This window comes from Phalacrocorax carbo, chromosome 11 (assembly GCF_963921805.1).
Source record: "Phalacrocorax carbo chromosome 11, bPhaCar2.1, whole genome shotgun sequence".
NCBI lineage: Eukaryota > Metazoa > Chordata > Aves > Suliformes > Phalacrocoracidae > Phalacrocorax > Phalacrocorax carbo.
Genome location: NC_087523.1, coordinates 11,962,403 through 11,984,350, shown reverse-complemented (window position 1 = coordinate 11,984,350; position 21,948 = coordinate 11,962,403). Strand labels below are relative to the sequence as shown.

Genomic DNA, 21,948 nt, shown 5'->3' with positions numbered 1-21,948 from the left:
GCTCCTTCGCTGAAATGCTCCTTGTGTGGCTGGGGCAAAGGGAGACTGTGCGCGAAGGGGACCCCGCAGACTGTCACTGTGGGAGGAATGAGGCCCCCATGATCAGGGAGTTTCTTTAATTCCTCACAGACTAGGCAGGCAAATCCCAGATTAACCTGGCAGGGTGGGAAGAGGATTATAAAGGCAGTTCCAGAACGCAACTAAAGGCACTACGGGCTTCAGCAAGGGTGTGCCACAGCAGGGCACCCCTCTCACAACCCAAAGGGCAGGGGAAGGGGAGAAGTCTTCCAAGCTCTATCCCCAACACAGAAAGCAAAAGGCCAGCAGCAGCCCTGGGAGATATGCGTGTTCAGATAGTCAAGAAAGGGAGATACCCTAAGGAAGAGGTGGAGCTCAGGAAGGGCTGGAGCATGCTCATGTGCATGTGCCTGTGACCTGCTCCTGGTGGCCGGCAGGAACAGCCATGGAGGAAACCTACCTGCTGAACGTGGAAGGGGTCAAAAAGAAGATTCTGCATGGAGGCCAAGGGGAGCTGCCAAAGTTGCAGGATGGGAGCAAGGTAAGTCATCTTTGTTATTACCCCGAAGCCCTAGGAGAGGGGAGTGGGTCCAATGCCACCATCCCTGCCTATTACAGTTAAATTCCCTGCTTGCAAGCTGATTTCCAGGTCTGTGGTATGGGGAGATCCAGGAGATCCCTTCCAAGGGGGGATGGAGGAAGAGCTGTTTTGGGCATGGGCAGCTACATTGCCCTCAGTGATGGCTGACATTGCCCACTGCATTCACCTTGCATTGGTGCTGTTACCCAACTCCTCCCTGCATTCTGGGGCCACCAGAGCTCAGCGGCCACCGTGGATTGCTGGAAATCTTCCTTTCCTGACGCATCCCAAACAGGAGTGAAGGGTGCCAGTAGGGAGCTTTTGGGGGTTTCTGAGATTCCCCAGCCATGGGTATGGGCAGATCAGCGTGGGTTCCACCAGGTTCTGGTGCATGCTCAGGGAGCACTCTACTGGCTTACGGGGGAGTGGGGGAGGAGTGTCCAAAGAGAGCAGCAAGATACAGCACCGATGGGCATTAAGACATTCCACCATCTGCTTGCTGTCTAAGTGGGTAGGAGGCACAGTCACCTGCTGCAGATGGAGAGCTGCCACTCAAACCAGCACCTCGGTAGGAGCAGGCTTGGCCCCACGTCCTGGCTCTGTGGCAGAGGGATTCGGGGATGGAGGGCTCTTAATGCAGTGCCTGCCCCAGCTCAACAGTGAACTTTCTCTGGGGCAGATCACCTTCCACTTCCAGACACTGAAGGATGACTTTGAGAGGACAGTGATCGATGACAGCAGAGAAGCTGGTATCCCCATGGAGATCATCGTGGGCAAGATGTTCAAGCTGGAAATCTGGGAGACGCTTCTCAGCTCCATGAGAGTCGGGGAAGTGGCTGAGTTCTGGTGTGACGCCATTGTGAGTGAGGGGCCCGCAGGTGCCCACTCCCCTCCTTTCTGCAGAGCCAGGGCACAGGACCATGCGCCCCGGAGATGCTCCAGCCTTGCCTGGTGCAAGCATTGGGGGAACAGGTGTAACTTAACCATGGCACTGGGGGGACTGCCCCAGAGGAAGGGGATGCAGGCTAGCCCCATGGGGCTGAGCAGGGTGCTCCCCCTCCTTGCAGCACACAGGCATGTACGCCCTGGTCTCCAGGGGCATGCGGAGGATCGCGGAGGGCCGGGACCCCCTGGAAGGGCAGAAGCACCGCTGTGGCATGGGCAACATGTTTGACTACCACAGCACAGGCTATGATGACCTAGACGAGCTGCAGCGGACGCCGCAGCCCCTCATCTTCATCATGGAGTTGTTCCGGGTAAGGGAGATGGTGGGGATGGCTGCCAGCATGGGGATGGCCAGGACAGGCAGCTCAGCTCCTGCTGTCTGTGCAGGTGGAGGAGCCCTCGGCATACAAGCGTGACACCTGGGCCATGAGCAAGGAGGAGAAGCTGGCAGCAGTGCCTGTGCTGCACAGTGAGGGCAACCGCCTCGTCCTCCGTAAGGAGTTTGGGCAGGCAGCAGCAAAGTACCAGGAGGCTGTCATCTGCCTGAGGAACCTCCAGACTAAGGTGAGCAGGAACCAGCCAACTCCTGCACCCTTGCCTGGGTTTCCTCAGCAAAGCACTCCCCTCTGGGCCCTGGGTGCTCGGAAGGGGATGACCACAACCATGAACCACCCGCTGTGGCGCCCTGGGGCAGGAAAAGCCATGGGAGGATGGCTGGCTAAAGCTGGAGAGCCTGGTCACACCACTGGTGCTCAACTACTGCCAGTGCCAGCTGGAGCTGGGCGAGTACTACGAGGTGCTGGAGCACACGACGGAGCTCCTCCAGAAACACAACGGTACCTGTGCCCTGCATCCTACCCTCCCACTACACCCAAGGCCCCTAGGGACTCTGTCTTCTGATTCCCCCATCCATGACAATGCTTATCCCACATCTCTCTGCCTGTGATGGTACCCATGGCATCTGGATCCTCATGTCCACTGCAGAACCCATGTTCCAGGTTCCCCTGCCCATGACAGTGCCCATGTCCCTGTTTTCCCCTGCCCATGATGGTACCTGCACCCTGTGTCCTCTAGGTCCTCCTTCCCGTGATATCCAACAACATCCAGATGCCCCTGCCTACCATGGCTCCCCTTGCCCATGACGATCCCTGCACCCCATATCCTTTGGTGCCCACAGTGGCACAGGCATGGCACAGGTCCCCCTGCCCATGATGGTAACCCAACCTACAAGTGTGTCCACCCCATGTTTCCCATTGATGATATCACCTGTGCTCTGTGGTCCCTGGATTCCCAGGGTCTCCAGCTCCTATGGCTGGTAGCCCTGAGCTGCCAGACCCCCGCTGGGGGCTCTCCTCTCCCGGCAGACAATGCCAAGGCCTATTTCAAGCGGGCGAAGGCGCATGCTGCTGTCTGGAATGAGCAGGAGGCACGGGAGGACTTCCTCCGGGTGGCTCACCTTGACCCCTCCATGGCAGCTGCGGTGAAGAAGGAGCTGAAGCAGCTAGGGGAGAGGATGAGGAAGAAGCATGTGGAGGATCGGAAGCGCTACAAGGGGCTCTTCCAGCCACCCCCAGGACCACGGGCCAGTGAGGGGCAGGAGAGTGGGGAGGTGGGCAGCAGGGCGAAGTTGCAGAAAGAAGCACCCCAGAGTGAGGCTGGGGTCCTGGAGACTCCTGGGCAGGGAGAGCAGGGTGCGGGGACTGAAGAAGTGGAACAACCAGGGGCTGACCAAACAGAACAAGGGACCCCTGGGTCTCGGTGTAAAGGAGAAGCATCAGGAGGAAAAACAGCCCAGGGGCAGCCTGTAGGGGTGGAGGTGGAAGCAAGGGATGGGACAGGACTGGGGGAAGAAGCAAATTTGGGCACCTGTGGGGCAAAGCCAGAGGGCTGGGGAGCAGAGGAAGAGGAGAAGGAGGAGGAAGAAGAAAAAGAGGAGAGAGAGGGGGAGGAGGAGGAAGGAGGGCAAAGGGAAGAGGACAAAGAGGAAGAGAGCTCAGCAGCAGAGATGGAAAAGCTGGCTATAGGGCAATGTGGGATAGCAGAGAGGGCAGAGGCAGCAGGGCAAGGGCAGGGGCTGGAGACTGGGGGCAGTGGGGCAGAGGGAGCTGGCACAGGGACCAGGGCTAGGGCTGAGCCAGGCAGAGCCTCAGAGCTGGGGTCCCCTGGGAAGGGGCTGGGGCCAGCCAAGGAGCCCCTAGAGCTGGAGGACAAAACACCCAGAGAGGCACTGGAAGAGGGGAGCTGTGGGGAGCAGTGAGCAGGCAGCAGCCAAGGAAATGCTAGGGAAGGCAATATACCCCCTGACAGGTTCACCCTTAGGGCAGTGCTCCAGTCTGGGCACTCAGGGGCAGATGAGGAGCTGGGTGGAAGGATCCCCCGGCCCATAGCAGCCAGGGAAGAGGGTGATGCACCCCCAGGGCAGTGCAGCAAGAGCAGAGAGCTTGGAGCCATGACCCTGGGGCAGGGCCAGCCCTGAGCAGGGCTGGTTATCCCTGGATGGAGGAAGGGCTGCAGGACCACTGACAAGGCAGCACCACGCAGGCAGGGGGGGCTGTTGTACCCTGAGGGGAAGGCTGAGGGCAAGGCTGAGGGCTGGGACTGGCCCTGGAGTGACAGGGGATCAATGCTGTCCTCTCCCTGCCGCTGCCTGGACCACCAGCCCTGTTGTGCAGCACCTACTGCCTCCCTGCCCTGACTCAATGGCTCCAGCAACTTTCAGATGGGCCCTGCTGAGCTTTGCTGGCTGTGAAATAAAAGCTCTTCCCTGGCACCGTGTGCTGGATTTGTTCCTGGATGTGACCGGCTTCCCTGATCACAGCCTCCTGCCTTGCCCTGGAGCCTGCAGTGCAGGGATGGGGCTTTTTGCTCTGCCTGTGGGAGGAGGAGTTATAGAGGCTGCATTTCATCCCCATTTAAGCTCCTGAATCTCTCCTGTATGACAGCTGTCCCCATACTTCCCTGCAGTAGTACCATGTCAGGCCTTTGCCTAGCACCACCAGCCCTTCCAGGCCAGGGGTGACAGCAGGTCCAGCCCTACAAGTATCAGTCCTGGACACACTTTGCTGTCACCTGGGTCTGGGCTGCACCCTGTGTGGTGGGGAGGGCCTGAAAGCCCCCAGTCTTGCCCTGGACTAGTCCTCAGCTGAACCCCTCACTGTGCCATGGAGGCACAGGGACCATGGGCAGCACTTGGGGCTGAGGCACCTGGACACCTCTGGACACTGGAGACCTGATGGGGCTCCAGGGAGAAAGCACAGAGGGAGAGGGCTGCCTGTGCAGCATCCCACTGATGCCTACATCACTCCTGGAGCTGAAGGGTTTCCTACAGCAGAAGTTCCCAGCTGAACAAGAGGGACTGTCCCCGAGCAGCCCCTGTCCCAGCCCTCAGGCTGCCATGTGGACCTGAGCAGACCTTGCTGGAAGAGGATAAAGAAAGGTGGTGGTCAGGGGATGCACCTCTGGGGAGCCTGGGCTTCTGCTCACAGCTTCTGTTCTGCCTTGAATGGTGTAGACAGACAGGGTGACACAGGGCACAGGGACATCTGTGTCCCAGCAGGAGCAGTACCAGGATGGCACAGAGCCAGGAGCTGCCCTGACTCAGCCAAGGTGCATGGATAGAAGAGGCCAGAGCACCACTCTGCATCTCAGTATAAATACAAATTTATTCTCTTTCCAGAGCAGAGATGGCATGAAGCAGCAAGGACAGCAGCACCACAGTACATGGTTACCAGAGCATTAGCCAGCCTGCTCCCCTCCCTGATGCATCCTGCCTCCCAAGCACAGCCTGCACTCACCCTGTACCCAACCACCCAAGCACCCCGTCTGGCCACCACCGCTCCCCACACCTGGCACCAGGGCCAGGAGCTCTGCCCTCAGCCTGTATTTTCCTTCCTCCATCTCCCCCCAGGCTGGGTACACCCGACCTCATCCTCAGGCCAAAACCTTGCTCCTTCCCCCACTCCCCCCATCCTGCCACTAGCGTAATGGGGGGAGTGGGGTGGGGTGGTCCAGCCAGGTATTGCAGGCTGGCGTGTGGTCCCCCAAGAGGGTCAAACAAGCAGCCTGACACACATGGATGCTTACAGCCAGCCTAGCACCAATGCCACTGCTCCTGCACTCCTGCCGCTTGCCTGGGTGTGAGAAGGGATGGCAAGGACAGCAACCCACACTGCTGCTAGCGGCCACTGCAGTGCAAGACCCCGAACACCTGGCCGTAAGGCTTGCACTGTCTAATCCCCAGTGTGGACACTGCTTCACACCTCTGCCAGCATGCCAAAGCCAACCACCTGCGCAGCCCTGTGCCCCCACACGCTGCCTTGGTCTGAACCTCCTCAAACGGCTCACCACCGTATCCTGTCCCAGCCAGCAACTGCAGCCCCATCCCTGTCCTTGCAGCAAGCCCTGTTTTGGGCAGGATGCTTCACACCAGCATGCAGCCCTACCCTGAGGGCTCAGGCATCTCATCTTCCCCCAGCCTGTGGCCCCAGAGCACCAGGGCCATCACAGCCTGCACTCTGAGGAACCCTACAACACCTGACTCTACTTCTTTCTCAACATAACACAGCATAAGACAGCCAGCCTGAGGGAGCCTTTGGGACCAGTACCCACGACCACCAAGCTGCCCTGCCAGCTAGCAGAACAGCTTCCTCCACTACCTGGCTGGACTCGCCTGCTTCCAACAAGTGCCTCCAGCCCCTCAGCCCAGCTCAAATTAGGGGACAACAGCAGGGCAGTTGCTCCTTGGGGGCAGCAAGAATGTGCCTTGCCTGTCCTGCTGCCTGCCTGCACCACTATGCTCCAGCATTACAGCCCAACGTTCTGGTGGCTCCAGGGCTGGAGCTATGGCCGGAGAAATCCCTTCCCACACCACTGTGGGGATGGGCAGCTGCAGAAGCTGAGGTTCCCGAGGGATGGAGCTGGGTCCAGGCAGGACAGGCGCTCTGTGTCATGGCAAAGGCACAGCTCCCCAGGAAACCAGGTGGTACAGAGGTCCGGCCCTCTACTGAGCTCCTCCCAGCAGCCCTGATCCAAGGCAGCACCAGCAATAGGAAGGGTGCTAGTCCCTGCAGGAGCAGATGTTGGGCTGGACTGAAAGTGAAGGGCAGCTGCATTTACAGTATTAGAATTTAATGGAGTGAGTCCATGAGAGTATTTAAGTACAGAATATATATATAATATATAGAAATATATGCAAATTAGATGATAAGGCTCTGTTATAAAGACCCTCTCAAGATAAGGCTACTAGCTGGGCTGAAGCTCTAACATGGACTCCACCCTACCCCATAAAACTCACAGACTCTTCCCAGCAGACAGTATGTGCCTGGTTGGCTGCAGAGCCCTGGGTGGCAGAGACAGTTCAATCCATAAGGCTGGCAGCTGGATGCTGTTAGAAAGAGTTCTTTTAAAAACTAGGTGGCTCCAGGAGTGTTTTGGTGTCTGTAAACCTAGAGGCCCCTGGGCACAACTGAGGAGGAATGGGATGCTGAGCTCTGCATCTGCTGAGGGCCGTGGTCAAAGGAAGCAGCCTGCAAACACTGGGGGAGACAGGCAGCTTTCAGAGCTTCTGTTCTTTCTTCTGAACCTTTCCACCCAGGCTTGGTCACTGTGGCCAAGTGACCGAGCCAACCTCCTGGGGAGCCCACAGTCCCACTCCTGCATGACCTATGTTCCCCTGAGATCTTCTGGAGCTGGCCAGCATCCTGCACAACCAGCTCGCAGGGAGTCTGTACGAGGCCTGCTGCAGCACAGGGAGCATAGCAGGGAGAGGAGGGGGAGGAAAGCAGCCTGGTTAGGAAAAGCCTCTGGCTCACAGGAGGTATTAGATAAGGGAGGTCATACCTGAAAGAGAAATGTAGACATCAGGAAAATAGGACCCAGAGCCACCTGGTTAGAAAAGGGCTGCTGCAGAGCCAGGAGGATCCCGCTCAGAGGTGGCAGAAAATGGGTGAGGGGCTACATGGGCAGAGAGGGAAGCTCTCCCCTGCTTTGCGTTAGTGCTGGCACCAAGCAATGTCTCGCTCCCTGCATGTGTGTGAGCAGCCTGGGTGAGGGACTGCATGCTGCTTCTGGGCTGGTGCACAGAGGAAGAGCAGAAAGACCAACACCAAACCCCGCTGGGCAAGTGGAGCACTGTCCACACACACACACCCAGTTCCCATCCCTGCTGTGAAGAGCCATCCATGAGCACCTAGGAGAGGTCGCACCATTGCTTCCATCTCGCCAGGTAACTGAGGCCTCATCCTCTCCTGGAGAGGGGTCTGGATGGGGATGAAGTGAGGAGATGGCTCAAGATGATTGCTGTAAACTCAATGCTGGCAGGTCTGTCCATCTTCGCAGGGGGGAGCCACATGGGGTGCAGGGTTCCAAGCAGGGCAGGAGGCTGCCTTGCAGCTCATCTGGGGGGATTTAGTTGGTCCATACTCTTGGCAGACCTGATTGCCTCTCTTCGCAGGTGTGAAACCTCCTCCCCAACCTCTCTGTGCCCAGGCCACACATCAGTCCCAGCACCACTGTGGCAGCATAGGTCTTGACTGGAGGTGCTGTGGGGGATCAGCTGTCGCAGGGAAGCTGGGATCGGGGCAGAGCTCCACGGGTAAAACCTCATCTGAGGGAGCAATAAGAGGCCAGAGAGGGGGATTTCACTCGAGTACCTCGGGAGTTGGGGAAGGCGCTCCGCAGCTTCTCCATGATGTCCTCCAGGCACACGCTGACTTCCTGGGTTTTGGCTTCCACCTCATCTGCAGTAGGAGAGAGGGGGGCAGGGGTGAGCAGGCTCTCTGGGCATTCTCCTCACTGGCCAGCCTCTCTGCAGGATGGCAGGGCACAGGCAGCTTCCTGCAGCATTGAACCAAGGGAGCAGGGCTGAGAGCTCAGCCCAAACCCCGTCCTCACCTGCAGCTTCGGTGTCAGGGGTGTTGTGCTCTTTCTCCTTTGCCTGGCTGCCTTCAGACTGATGCGGAGATGAAGCCAAGGAAGAGGCTGCTGAACCGTTGCCATCTGACTCCACCAGAGGCTGGAGAGAGAAAGGGAGTTGTCACGCTCCTCTGTCCTTGTCCTCTCCCCACCCTAACCATCCCTTTCTGCCACTGCCCCTGCTCTGTTATGGCAAAGCCCACCCCAAGGATGGGCTTCCCTGGATCTTTCCTCTGAGAGTACCTGCAGCAGCAGCTCCCTCAGCCGGTGCAGCTGGGACTCCAGCTGCTTGTTGTGGTCCTCCAGGATCTGCATGCGGGTCTCCAAGCGGCTCTTGTGTTGCCGGAGGATTCGTGCTTCTGCCAGGAGCTCATCATTACGTGGGTCTTGCACTGATTCAGGGGAGCCTGTAGCCAAGGTTGGAGACTCCACCGCCTCATCATGCTGCCATTTCAAACGTCTCAGCTCTCCCTGGAGGATCCTGCAAGACAGCCTAGGTCAGCATGGCTGCTCTCCTTTCTAGAGACTGCTGGAAACACCCAACAGCTGTGCACTGGGGATGGCCCATGACCGGGAGACAAAACACCCCTGGAGGCTTTGCCACATGTGAAACTTGAGGACCAGCATGGACCTGAACTTAGTCTGTGCACCTTGTGGTGGCCTTCCTACAACTCTACCCCACTCAGGCAGTTTACAAGAAGACTTGCAACTGCTTCCTAAGAGACTAAACACAAGGGCAGGGAAAGCATCACCTCCTCCTCCTCCTAAGCTGAGCTGCCCTGCCTAGAGCCTCACCTTGTGTGGTCCAGAGCAGCATCACCGCTGTTTGCAAGGGGCTCAGGGAAAAGAGAGGCAGCAATGCCCTGAGCTCACTTCAACCAGTTTAGGGTTCAGGGGGGGAACAGATTCTGGGGATGAGGGCAGGAACATTTTGGGGAACAGAATCTTCTCCCTTCCTTGGAGAGCACACCTTCACCGAGTACTCCCATGAGGGTTTTAGGGCTCAGCCTAGACACCCTCCAAACCAACCCACTCAGCTTCTCCAGTCCCCACATCGAGCCCCAGCACCTATCCTCTAGCTCCACTCAGATCTGCCAGGCTTCTCCAGCCCCTTCCCCACAGGCTATAAACCCCACTTTCAGAGTTACCTATGCCCCTACCGGTTTTCATCCTCTAAGTGTGCCAGGATTTGCTCCAGCTCTCCCTTGTCATCCATGTGGAGGCTTGCCGGAACCTGCTGGCTGCCCCCAGGCTCTCTGTCGGTGATAGGGCTGGAATGGCGCAGCAGATACTGGTCTTCATCCCTGTTGCAGCAGGTGGAGAAACACCTTGGTGAGGAACATCAGTGTCAAGGGATTTGTGTGCCTTGGGGAAGTGACAGCCTGGAGGGAGGTCATTTAGTATGGGAGCCCATTCTGGCTGCTCCAAGTCTAGAGCTCAAAAGTGGCTCAGCACCCCTGCGTAGCTTGGGGTGCCTAAGAGCCTCAGACTCAAAGGAGCTGGGAAGGAAAGCATTTCTGTGCCCTGGCTAGGCAGGGATGGAGCCACAGGAGCCCTGACTCAGCAGGAGGTGAGGAGGAGGGACAGGAGGACAGAACTCACAGGCTGTCATCAGGGGACAGGCTGTCGTTGAAGAATGAACAGTTCTGGCTTTCCATCTCTGCAAGCCTGGAGGAACGAGAAACAGGCTGAAATATGATCAGACACACCCTGAATGTCTATTTGATGCACCCTACTTACAGCAGCTCCTACAAGACCCTTTCTGGCAGGGTCTTCCAGCTGGCCTGCACCAATCTGCCCATCTTTACAGGGTCTAGAGAGGTTTTCCTTTTATTAAAAAAAAAAAAAAAAAGACGCTGCTCTGGGGTGACAGTCTCTGGAATAAAAGTCTGATGCCATGCAGCTAGCTCAGCCTCCTCTCACATAGGCAAAGGAAAGGGGTGAAGCCTACCTGGGGGTGAAAGCTCCAGCCTAGGGCCTAAGCTACAGAGTCCCTGTGCTGCTCAGGTGCCCACTCTGCCTGGATCCGTGGTGAGGGCAGAGGCATTACAAACCACAGGCAGCAGCAATGGCAAGCATGCAAGCAGCAGTGGTGAGCACAGGGGCTGAGCAAGACATTGAGGGATCTGCCTGGTGAGAATCCAACCAGCAGCTCATACTGGGAAGAGCAGGAGAGTACATGGAGACTGCTTCATCACTAAGACATCTGCTGTCAAATGCATGGTGTTTGCTGCCAATTTGCATGGCATCAGCCAAGTCCCAGGCAGGAGCAAAGTGGTGCAGGCAGGTTTGCCTGGCCCTGCAGCCTGAGCTGCAGCCTGAGCCAGCCTCTGCCTGGCAGGCAGCATGCTGGGAAGCATGGAGGGTGCCGTGGGTGCAGCAGGGTGAGCAGAATCTCACCACGCATCTGCCCCAAAAACCCCTCCGCACCCATTGGAGTCATGCTTTGTGCCCGGCACGACATGAGTGCCCAGTGGTGATACCTGCTGGCAAAGTGCTCGATCCGGGAGTGGGTGTCGGCATGTGGTAACATTGGGGAGGAGGCTGGTCTGGAAAAGACATACAGTGGTCAGTAAGGCTCAGCAGTCCTCGCTCAAGGCTCTCGCTTGGAGAGGCTGCCCTGGTCTTACATGGGCTGAGACAAGCCAGGGACAGGCTGGAAAGGGAGACTGAAATCTTCGCTCCTCCTAAAACTAGGTGCTGTATCATGCCCAGAGAAAGTGCCCCCTCCAGCCCTCCCAATGTGAGCCCTGACTCACAGCCGAGGTGCTGCTTCCATCTGTGAAGCCTGTGTATCAGACAGGGTCAAAAGGCACAGCCTGGGGCACAGCCAACTCACGTCTCGGAGAAGTCAGCCTCGAGTACAGACTGGACGGGCAGGTAACCTCTCTGTGGGTGCTTGCTGAAGTACTGCTTGGACCGAAACTTGTTCTTCAGCGTCGTGGCGAAGTCTCTCATGTTCTCACTGGATGTGGTCTGCAGAGACACAAACATTACCAAGGTGCTGCTTAATGAAAAGTGGGGGTCAGCATCCACAGGAAAGAAGTCCTTTTAGGCTGGCCACAAGCTCCAGTGGAAGAGGCAGACACAGCAGAGGAAGCAAGGAGGGGACATGGCAGCTCTGTCAGCCTGTCATGGGGCCTGGCACAAGCCAAGCTGAGCATTGGTAGATGCCATGCATCCTGCTCACCATGAGCCCCAGAATAACAGGGACACAGGCAACCTCCAGCATAAGGAGGGGAAAAAAAACCAAACTAAACCAACAACAACAAAAAAAAACACACAAAAAAAACCCAAAAACACGTACAAGGGATCCAATTCTGGGGCTGCACCAGCCTAAACATTACAAGGCTGTTGCCACTGATGGGGACCTGCTCTGAGCCAAGATCCTCCCAGCGCAGCCCAGCTCCATACCGGGGTGTAGTACTCCATGATGGGGTAGTGCAGCTTGTTGCCCTTGCTGACTCGCCCAGTGAGGAAGCAAGTCTGGCAGATATCCACGTTGAACTGCTTCAGGCTCCGATACCTGGAGAGATCAAGAGGCCATAGGGAGGCAGTAAGAGTCAGCAAATACACATCATTTTGGAGCCCAAGGAGAGCCCAGCAGGGGACAGAGAAGGTCTGTGTTGCTCTCACACCCCACTGAACCCACAGTACTGATGGCTGAAGTCCCCAGAAAAGCATTCTGCTCCTTCTGTGCTGGCACCCAGCCTGACTGGCCCGAAACACTGCTGCCCTAGGTTGCCCCAGCAGCACAGAGCAAATTCAGCTCCCTCCCGCAGGACACCACGCACCCCGCTTGGGGGCCAAAGTCCCATATCACAACCCCTACCTGAAGCCCTTGATGGGGCACTGCCGGCAGACGGAGCACTTGGTCTGGTGCTTCACCTGCTCAGCCATGGTCACCCGGTGCAGCACGGCCAGCCACACCATGGACTGCGGCTCCAGGTTGGCCCACTCCAGGAACTGGGACGCCTCGATGGTGGGCTTCCCATTGCTCTGGGGAGGGGAGAGGAAGGGGCTGCTTAGTGCTGGGACCCAGGTGTGACGGGGTGCTAGCTCCTCACCAGCTCCCAGAGCCTCTCCCTGGCACGGCTGCTGCAGAAGGGACAGTATGGGCCATGGCACCCTACTCACAAAGCGGAAGCAGCTGCGGATGCTGGGCTCCACATTACTGCCCCCAAATGCTGCGACCTCCCCCAGCTGGCGCGGGACCTGGATGGCCTCGTGGAGCAGGATGCCAAGGTGCCGCTGGTCACACAGTCCTCCAGCATTTGCCACTTGGCTGAAGAGATCTGCCAGCAGGATGGACACAGAGCCCTGTTAGAGACACAGCTGATGCCTCAGCATGCTGGGCAGGATGTAGGCACAGGGGAGCAGTGTGTGGATCAGACCAGAGGCCCCACTGCCTGTCTTGGTCAGGGAGCTCAAGTAAGAGAGAAAAACCAAGCTATGATTAAATAACCTTTACCAGTATCCTTCCAGCTCCCAATAACCAGGAGTTTAGAGTCTTCTTTAGACAGAGGCTACATATAACACTTCTTTAACAGCTGGCATTTCCTCTATGAATCTGCCCAATCCCTTTATTTAACCCCTTGGTGCTTCCTATGTTAACCTCTCAGCAGTATTCCATTGTAGAGAGTACCATGATTAAAACGCAGTGAGGAAAGGGGCTTCCTTTAAATTTGTCTGAAACCTACTTCCCACTTTCTCTACTTTTTCCTTCTGGGAAGCACTGGATAACTGTTACCTGTTTGCCTTCTCTGCACTGTTCCTTATGGTGCCATGCAAGCAAGATCACCACAGCCCCAGCCAGCCTGCAAAAATGCCTCCTAATTTACGTGGTGTGGGCTTGGGGAGCGAGAGGGGGAGGGGTGGCAATACAAGTAGATTAGTCACTGCAGGAAAGCTGTTTCTCTGCTCTTTCTGGGCAAAGAAAGGCTAAGCCAGGAAACAAAGTCACTCCCACTTTCCCCAGGTTATGCCACACCAGGCCCTGGGGGAGGGAGATGGGGAACTCACACTGAAACTTATCCTTGACCTCTGTTCCGCACAGACATGCAATGCCCGTCTTGAAGGAGAGCACCCTCATCTTCCCACTGCGGCCACTGCAAGGTAAGATATTGCACAGGTTTGCAAACGTTTTGGAATTTTTTTATCCAGGGGGGTCAGCAAGGCAAGCCCACGCTGGGCAGCCCCCTCGCTAGTGGCCAGGGCCTTTTTGCAGCACTGCCAGCTAGAAAAGCAGCACAGGGGTTTCCTTCAAAGCATGACAGCCCCACAGCTCAGAGGGACATTGAGGAACCAGTACCTGTCAAAGACATTCAGCAGCCAGTTGAGGCTCATGTCCACACAGAGTGGCACATTCACCAGGATGCCCCGCTCCTCCTCCAGTCTCTCGTAGAGGGCGGTCAGGCAGTGGATGACCTCCACCACGTCCATCACCCGGTCACTGGGCTGCAGGTCGTGCTTATTGAAGATTTCCAAGGCCATGGCCAGGGTCACCATGTCCACTGCGCAAAAAGCACAGGTGGACAGATCAGAGGCAGAGAGGAAAATGGGAGATGTGAGGACCAAGAGGAGAGAGACACAGCTCTGCCCTGGGGCAGTCTCAGCCCCACTGCGGTGTGGAAGATGCTGGCAAGATGGCCACAGCTCCCAGAATTGCTCTCCCATCTCTAAACCCCTCCCAGAATACGCACATCTCCACCTATAGTCAATTTGAGCCACCATTCTGCATGACCTTCCTTCCCTGTTCCTGTGGCCAACCATGGCCATGAAGATGTTACCCATGAAAGGCTCTGTGCAGAGCCACAGGTGCCCAGAGCCAGTGTCTGCACATGCCAGGTCCCTGCAGGGCTGATGTGGGGAGGTGAGGGGGAACAGAGCCACACAAACCCTTTGAGCAGCTGCCCAGAGGTGGAACAGTCCTGCCTCCAGCTCTGACCAGCAGCAGGTGTCAAGGCACAAACATAAAACAGGGCTAGGACAGCATGAGCTACCCTGACTACCTTGCTTTCAGATTTCTATGGCTGCAGGTTGTATGTGCTACCATGTTTAGCAGCCAGCAATCTTTCTTTCCTGAAAGTCTTTCCATTTCTGAGACCATTTATGTTCTCCATGCCCAAGGGATCATGTGCCATTTCCACACTGCAACTTCACTCTGTGGAAAAGTCGTCCCTTCTCCTATCAAAGCTGCTGACAGTTGCACTGGGGACCCCCAATTCACACACCGGTGAGTATCGCTCCTGCTCACCCTCACGTGCACACTGCCCGTGACTGGACATGGCTCTGATGTGTCCCACACTGCCTCTTTCCTACACGGCCACTCACTCCTCCAAACCTCTCATCATGGGGAAGCTGGCATTTGGCAGTCTCCTTGCCCTCCTCAAGTATGCCTTGAAAAAAAGCACTTATTCACGTTATTCCATATCATTTCTGCTCTGGGAAGAAGGTGCCAGTGCAGCATGTGAGATGCAAGAGACAAGCAACCAAAGATGCACAAGCAGCACACAGAATGGCTCTGTTTTGCTCTTTTCCGTTTTCCTCACCATGCCTGGTGTTTCTGCAGCTACTGCTGCTTGGACAACTTTGCAGGATGGTGAAAGCTAACTGCTGCTTTCCCCCGTTTGCACTACATCAACCCTGAATGTTTGCGGGTATGGGACAGCTTGCTCACCACAGTGTCATGAAACTACTCCACAGCCAGGGTTCAACACCCCGAAGTACCAAACCTCCTCTGACCCTCACTTATTACCTTCTTCCAGGCCTTTAACAAGATGCCAAGGAGCACAGGTCTGCCTGGGACCCCACTGCCACCTGGCTATGTCTCCTCCCTGTCAGGAATGATTAGTTCAGGAGGTGGTTTTCCCTCTTCCTGCCTCTCTAATTTTGAGAAGAGCCTTAGGGAAGAGGCCTTGCCAAAAGCTCTCCAGCAGCCAAGGGTGCCACATCTATCAGATTCCCATCTGCCTACTCACCAATACCCCTGGAAACTCCTCAGCAGTTTCTGAGGAGCAGCTGTCCCTCAGAGAGCCATGCATCATATCAGCACATCAAAGGCAGGAGGCATCCTATCACATCATATTCACCTGGCTATTAATCTTAATTTTAACCGGAATTTCACCAACACTGCAGAAGTGAGGTTTATTGGCTCCCTTCCTCCTCTGTAAGTTGTGGAGCCCTCTCTGCCCCTGCCAGTGAGGCTGGTTTCTGCTCTTGGTTACATCCATGGCTTCTCCGCGCTCCCTTGGAGCTCCTCAGTGAGCCCCTGCCTGATCCCACAGCTTTGTAACTCTGAGCTGGACCACTTGGTTCTCAAATCCCTTTGACTAACACCTGCCCTTGAGGCATTTCCACCCTAAGCCTGCAAAGAAAGGTGCTGACACAGACACCTTGCTGGGGGATTTGCTCAGCTTTCCAGCTACATGCTCATCTTCCTGGTGCTTCTTGCCTCAGCTACCTGTCCCCTGGTGGGCTCCTGCCTTTGATGTGCTGATAAAAGGTTGTGTTAGTTTAATGCCTTTATCAGGGGAGACCCAGAAGGAGGGAAATACTTCCCACACTCACATCGCAGGGCTTTTTGCACCCGTCGTAGTTTCATAGCTGTCCGATATGCTGAGAACTTGATGTTGTTCAAATCCGCTGTAATAACACAGGAAAAGAAGAATAAAACTGCAGCTTGACATCCTTATCTCCAGTGCAGGAAGCAGCTGCAGTTCCCAGACACCAGCCCCAACAGCAGAAGCAGGGTGTGTGGGAGAGGAGGAGGGGCAGAGCCTGGCAGGGGGTCACATCCCATTGCTGTGGGGGGCCCTGTGCCACAGAGGGGAGCAGGTGGGCTGGGGCTATCTCACATAGCACCCCATGCTGCAAAAAGGCAGATGTTACTTGAATAGTTTTGTGGCAGCCTCCTTACCCAGCGTCTGGTACAACTCCATCATCTTCGGGTGGTCCCAGCATGTTGTCTGAGCCTGGTGGCTTGAAGGAAAATAGAAGAAAACCAAAGGTCAAGCTGGGAATTAAGCATCTGCCATGAGAATTTAGAAAATGACCCAGCCAGCCCTGGGAGCAAGTCCTGCAGTGCCTGGAGACGCTGGGACCACTGCACCCCAGTGAGCGCACTCCCCAGCCACAGCAGCTTGGAGGATGCCCACAGGGGGGTGCCCCCACTTGCTGCCATCCCCCTTCTCCTTCTAGCTAGTGTCCCCCCTCAGCTGGGGCACCTCAGCAGGCAGGGTGAGCCTGGCTTTTCCAGGCTGGGCATGACACACTTTGCTGGAGGTCAGTGCTCAGACCAGTCTGGTCACCGCCTCCCACTCCTAACTGGTCCCAAATTCCTGTTCCTACCAGGCCAGAGAAGACCATGGGCTGCAGCTGGGAGCACACTCACTTGATGTAGTATGGGACTTTGTTGGGAGAAATGGCTCGCTCCCAGGGGACCTGGACAGAGGCTGCAAGGAGAGAAACACAAATGTCAGATCAACACCAAACATTCCTTTAGGTTGATGCTGTTTCTGACAAGAGCCCAGCAGGACTGCCAGCAGGTGGGTGCCTCTGAAGAGGCTGTGCCTTCCCAAATCACCAACTAGGGGTGTTGGACCAGGCAAGCAGACACTGCCTCTAAGAGAAGCACAAGGCTGCTGGTCTTGTCAGAGGCATCTTGCCTCTCTGGAGACAGGGACTCTGAATCTGGCTGAGCTCAGAACTCAGGAAGATACACTTCCTGATGTTTTTGATGATGCCCAAAGCAATACCGCAGTCACCAGGGGGCGAGGCTCATAGCAGCTGGGATTTGGGCTCACACACAGCACTGCCTGTTATGGCCAGGCTTGGGCATCCACAGCATCTGTTGTTCCCATTACTCATGCTCTGTCTGTCAGCTGCAGTATCTCAGGAAGATGAGGACACATCCCATACCAGTTTCCTGCCACCCTATGTCTATTATCTAGAGGATAAAAGCCCTTTTATGACCCTCAACTATTTTCCCTTGTCACAAACAGCTTATCGATTCTAGTAACTTGAAAAATCACTCTTCCTTTCAGATAGGAAGACATGGTCTGCAGAGTAACACAGGCCAGAAAACCCCACTGGCACCTAGAGACCCTGCAGGGCTCAGCATTTCTGATGACAGACCCTAGACTCTGGAGGTTTTCTGAATGAAAACCTCCTTAACTCACACATTTTTGGCCTCCGAATGACAACCATGGGATATGGGGGACTGCCTTTTTCTGCCAACTGTTGTCTTGCCTACCCAGCCTCTGAGGCTGGCACAGTCCCAGTATCGCCTGGGAGCTGCTGCTGCGAGTGTCACAGCTCTGCACTCTGAAGAGGAACCCTACTCCCATCCTACCCTTGGTCCCACAAGGTGAGGTAGCACAATGCTAACTTTAGGAGATGCCTCTTGCTCTGGTTCCTGTGCACTAGGCACTGACCAGGGCCCATTTCTAGCTGTGTGCATGGCTCTGGCATCAGCAACAGGACTCTGCACCCCATTCTCCTGTGCCACAGCTCATGCTAAGCTGCTCTGCAGAGGCAGCCTCATGGCAGGAAGCCGGGAGGACCCACTCACGTACAGGAGAGGAAGTGCTGGGAGCCTGGTCCAAAGTCCCGGTGGGCATCTTGGAGCTGCTTCAGACGTTCATTTACAGAGGCCTGGAGAACGGGACAGAAGAATTCAATGGCAGCCAATGAGGCATTTTAGATTGAAGCCCTATTCAGGAAGGCTTGCGGATGGACTCGGACATGCCCCAGCATGCAGGTCCTCTTCCTTCCTCGGTATTTGCATTCCCAGTCCACTCAGCCCTCTACACCTCCTCCCACAGGCTGAAGCAGCACAGGCCACATCTCCAGCTCACCTGTATCCATATTTTCACAGACATCAAAGCCACAGCTGGTACTGTCCCCCCATCAGATCCTGATTCTCCTCAGACAGCATTCTTTGTTCCTCCCGTTGCCTCTTCCTTCTCAAGACCTCTACAGATGTACCAGCCACTTCCCCCACACTGAACTGAAGCTCTCCACCTCCAGGAGCAGCACCTATACCATGCCTGCTATGCCAAGCCTTACTTTATCATCCTTGAAGCTCAGCAGTGCCAGGCCTTCCCCAGCATCCTCCCACCTGTGGTTTATTTGCAGTGCTTGGTCCTGACTCCTTCCCACCTGCAGCTGCTTCCAGCGTGTGTTGATCTGCTCCAGGATACGGGAGTTCTCCATGGACAGGTGGACATCTGAGATGGCAAGCTGGTGTGCAAGATCATTGACCACTTTCACCCCATCCTTCATGGGGCATAGCTCCTCTTTGAACAGCTTGAGTACCATGCCCAGGGGAACAGGCACAGGGCAGGGGAAGAAGGAAAAGAAGCAGGCGAGTGGTCAGGACTTGAATCCAGTTCCTCTGCTACAAGCTAGGGTGGGCTAGTGGCTGGCAAGACCCTGCTGAATAACAAGGGTTAGTCTGCTACCTTACTACCTAACTACCACAGGATACCTTAGCAGGGAACAAAAACCCAAAACAAACCAACCAGACTGGAGATTACTCAAGTCTCCTGAGAAGTGGAACATGGACAATGGTTCATCTATGCTGAGCCACTGTACCTGTGTAAGGTTTGTGTCATAACAAGGTGCTCAGCACAGCCAATTGCTCAGGACATCATGGGCCAAATCCACCCTCACAAAGCTAGGGGGCTGTTGGAGGGAGGACCTGATCCCTGAGACCTCAAGTAACGAGGCTGCATTGGACTAAGCATTCAGGAGGAACAGCACTGCCCTCCTAGGAAGCAGCATCTCATCACTTCTGGGGCCAAGGCTGGAGCCTTCTCAGAGCCAGAAGTACCTTGGTTGATTGGATGTGCTCCGGTAAGGAGTCAATGAAGAGGTCCCCAATGGGTTCCCAGGTTTTGCGCAAACTTTCAGCCTGGTCCAGTGTTGTGCTGAGCTCCTCCATGGCCCCTTTAATCTCTAGCAGCTGCTCCAGTGTCCGTTCAATGTGACGGTGCTGGTCCACGCACCGGGCTGTGAGCTTCTCCCACAGCTCACTGGCCACATTGGCCTGCTTCCAGACAAAGCGGCTGATGTTTTGGATCCTGTGCCGGGGGGAGACATCTGTAGAGGCAAAGCAGGAGTGGAACAGAGAGCAAAAATGAGAGCCCAGCCCAGAGGAGAGCGGGCAAGAGATGGAGGGAAAAGGGAGATAAAAAAAACCTAGGAGAAACTGGAAAGAGGGAGGGAAACCAAGTGATAATAGTATCCATCTCTGCACCAGCTCCTCTAGGTATCCAGCCTGCTCAGACCTCTGCCTGCTCTCTGTCCTCACAGGCAGAATCCCTGCTGCCCTTTAAAAATCTACCCCAGAGCACATCCAATACTGTCTCATGGGATGCACCCCATCATGGGCTGCACCAGCAGCCTCTGCCTTTGCCTGGGACAAAAGCACTGCTCTGCACCAGTCTGGCCTTTGCCCAGAGGACTGGAAACAGCTGGGTGCACGATGGTGTGAGGCAGAGCACTGACATGCCACTTTGTGCCACACCAGCCAACTCCACTCCATCCTCTCTGGTCCAGCCCAGGAGGAGCTGTGCTGTGCTATGGGAGAACAAGGAAGGGGGAGCTCCACAGACCTTTGCTTTCTGAAGTTGGTTCTTCTAATTCCTCAAATGGATGCTGGGAAAGGAAAGCCTGTGCTGATTCCAGGACAGAGTAAATGTATGGTCCCCGAGATTTCACTTCTTCCATGAAAGCCTGGAGAGCAGAGCACAGACAACAGACTGAGCTGAGAATCATGCCCCTGCTGCCCCCTTGCCAAGGGCTGCAGTGATTTATTCACTCCAGGGCCCAAACCTCACTGGAGACAGAGAGAGAAGTTAACAGATAAATATTTTTGCAGTTTGGGGAAAAAATGGCCACCTGCAAGAAGGTGGCTCCTGCAGAGGTTTGGACTGCAGCTTTGCTGGAGGGGGGAGGCCCAGAAGGGTGTGTTGAGTCAGGGCTGTTTTATTTACAATGCTTTCACAGACACTGCTTGGAGACACTCCTCAGTCATGCAGCAAGAGTATGGTCATGCAAATAGTTCTTCCAGCAGCTGTTAGGCAACAGGTCCAGCCCCTGGAGGAGCAAGGAGGGGAACAGCAGGATGCCCCAAAGCAGCATATCCACCAGGGAAGACTTCAGAGGCAGGCTGATTTAGGATGTCCTCTCCTCCCCTCCAACTGTGGCCCGCCACCGGTGCTGGATCAGCTATTTCTGTGCCTAGGCAGTGGCTAGCTCCATCAAGGATGAGGGATAGCAACAGTAAGCAACAGTTTAGTTTTGTTTTCAAGGTAAAACCAACTAAAGCCCAACAGCTGCTGGCAGCGAGAATGAAATGATCTGATCAGGGAAGCAGGAAACTCTCATATGTCTGTGTTTACCCCAGTTTCAGATATGATGATAATGTGCTACTGCAGGAATCACTCATGTCCTGACCACCAGGTCACCTTTAGACCAACCAACCTCCTCAGGCCCCAGGATCCAAGCAGAGGACAGTGAGATGCAATTCCCTCTGTTGCAGAGGTAGGACGTAAGGAGGAAACTAGGAGAGAAGTGATGGGGCCCACTACTAGCTGCAGCACCTGCAGATGACTTGAGGCTGTAAAGAAGATTTATTGTCTAAAACCAGATGGGCCCTGCCTGCCAAGTACCAGGGGTATTTGCTATGGGATTGGGGCTCTGCCTTTCCAGAGAAAGCAGAGATGGAGATGGGTGAGGACTGGTACACTCATAGGCTGTGGGTGTGGGCAGGCACATGAGGTGGAGGCCCCAAGCAGGGCTGTCCACCTGCAGCTTGTCTTAGCAGTGAACAGTGGCAGGGGAGGTGCAAGGGAACGTACCGCGTGCATCTCCTTTTCCTGCTGCACCAGGAGGACATCGCCCCGCAGGGGCAGCTGTGCCGAGAGTTCCTCATCCTTCTGCCCGAGCCAGTCTATGATCTCCTGGAGAGGTACCTGCAGCTTTCCACTGTGGTCAGAAAAAGCCTCCAGCCGAGCCCTGGCAGGAGAGCGAGGACAGCAGGATGATGGTCAGATGGACAGGAAAGGACCAGGTTCCCCAGAGAGGGGAGGCACAGCACTGTAGCTGGGGTGGTGACCCCCAGGCACCCACAGGACCCCACCAGTGACAGGCAGCACACCTCAGCACAGGCTGTGCATGACCCTCAGCCAGCACAGATGCTGCACTGTCAGGTGGGGTGAAGCACAGAGGTTCTGGGGAGAGGAAACTCTGAGGCTATTCATCACCCCGCAGCCCAGAGCCATGGACATTGCTGCTCCGCATTTGCCTGTGGGTCGGGGCTGTGTTCTGGCTAACATGGGGGGCTTTGCTTGGGCAGCTTCCAGGAGCCTTGCATTAAGGCAGAAGACAATTAACATGCCCCAGTTAAGCTCTCCATCATGTTGGCTGTGGAGCTGCAACCTCTGAAAGCCTGGAAGGCCCTGTGCAGTGGAGAGTGCTCCCAGTGA

The 21,948-nt window shown here is 55.8% G+C and overlaps 2 protein-coding genes across 3 annotated transcripts in view; one reads left to right on the top strand and one right to left on the bottom strand.

Moving 5' to 3' along the window:
- Positions 1-25: 25 nt before the first annotated feature.
- LOC104043431 (aryl-hydrocarbon-interacting protein-like 1) lies at positions 26-4,313 on the top strand. The gene is made up of 6 exons (XM_064463120.1): positions 26-559; positions 1,278-1,457; positions 1,666-1,854; positions 1,931-2,107; positions 2,238-2,379; positions 2,908-4,313. The coding sequence occupies exons 1-6, from the start codon at positions 464-466 to the stop codon at positions 3,798-3,800; spliced, it is 1,677 nt and encodes a 558-aa protein (XP_064319190.1). The 5' UTR covers positions 26-463; the 3' UTR covers positions 3,801-4,313.
- Positions 4,314-5,185: 872 nt separating this feature from the next.
- Positions 5,186-21,948, bottom strand: part of DRP2 (dystrophin related protein 2) — a 30,433-nt gene continuing 13,670 nt past the window's right edge. The window contains exons 4-24 of one of the 2 annotated variants that reach the window (XM_064463117.1): positions 21,322-21,478; positions 20,074-20,194; positions 19,290-19,558; positions 18,617-18,763; positions 18,031-18,109; positions 16,848-16,908; positions 16,374-16,435; positions 16,025-16,099; positions 13,767-13,968; positions 13,478-13,563; positions 12,593-12,750; positions 12,288-12,454; positions 11,870-11,981; positions 11,295-11,431; positions 10,939-11,004; positions 10,058-10,123; positions 9,616-9,759; positions 8,699-8,936; positions 8,435-8,555; positions 8,194-8,280; positions 5,186-7,381 (exon numbers count right to left, since the gene is read on the bottom strand). In XM_064463117.1, coding sequence (XP_064319187.1) covers positions 7,362-7,381; positions 8,194-8,280; positions 8,435-8,555; positions 8,699-8,936; positions 9,616-9,759; positions 10,058-10,123; positions 10,939-11,004; positions 11,295-11,431; positions 11,870-11,981; positions 12,288-12,454; positions 12,593-12,750; positions 13,478-13,563; positions 13,767-13,968; positions 16,025-16,099; positions 16,374-16,435; positions 16,848-16,908; positions 18,031-18,109; positions 18,617-18,763; positions 19,290-19,558; positions 20,074-20,194; positions 21,322-21,478 — 2,575 coding nt within the window. In that variant the 3' untranslated portion in view covers positions 5,186-7,361. Of the gene's footprint in view, positions 8,281-8,434; positions 8,556-8,698; positions 8,937-9,615; positions 9,760-10,057; positions 10,124-10,938; positions 11,005-11,294; positions 11,432-11,869; positions 11,982-12,287; positions 12,455-12,592; positions 12,751-13,477; positions 13,564-13,766; positions 13,969-16,024; positions 16,100-16,373; positions 16,436-16,847; positions 16,909-18,030; positions 18,110-18,616; positions 18,764-19,289; positions 19,559-20,073; positions 20,195-21,321; positions 21,479-21,948 lie in introns of both variants that reach the window. The other variant, XM_064463116.1, reaches the window with a different exon arrangement.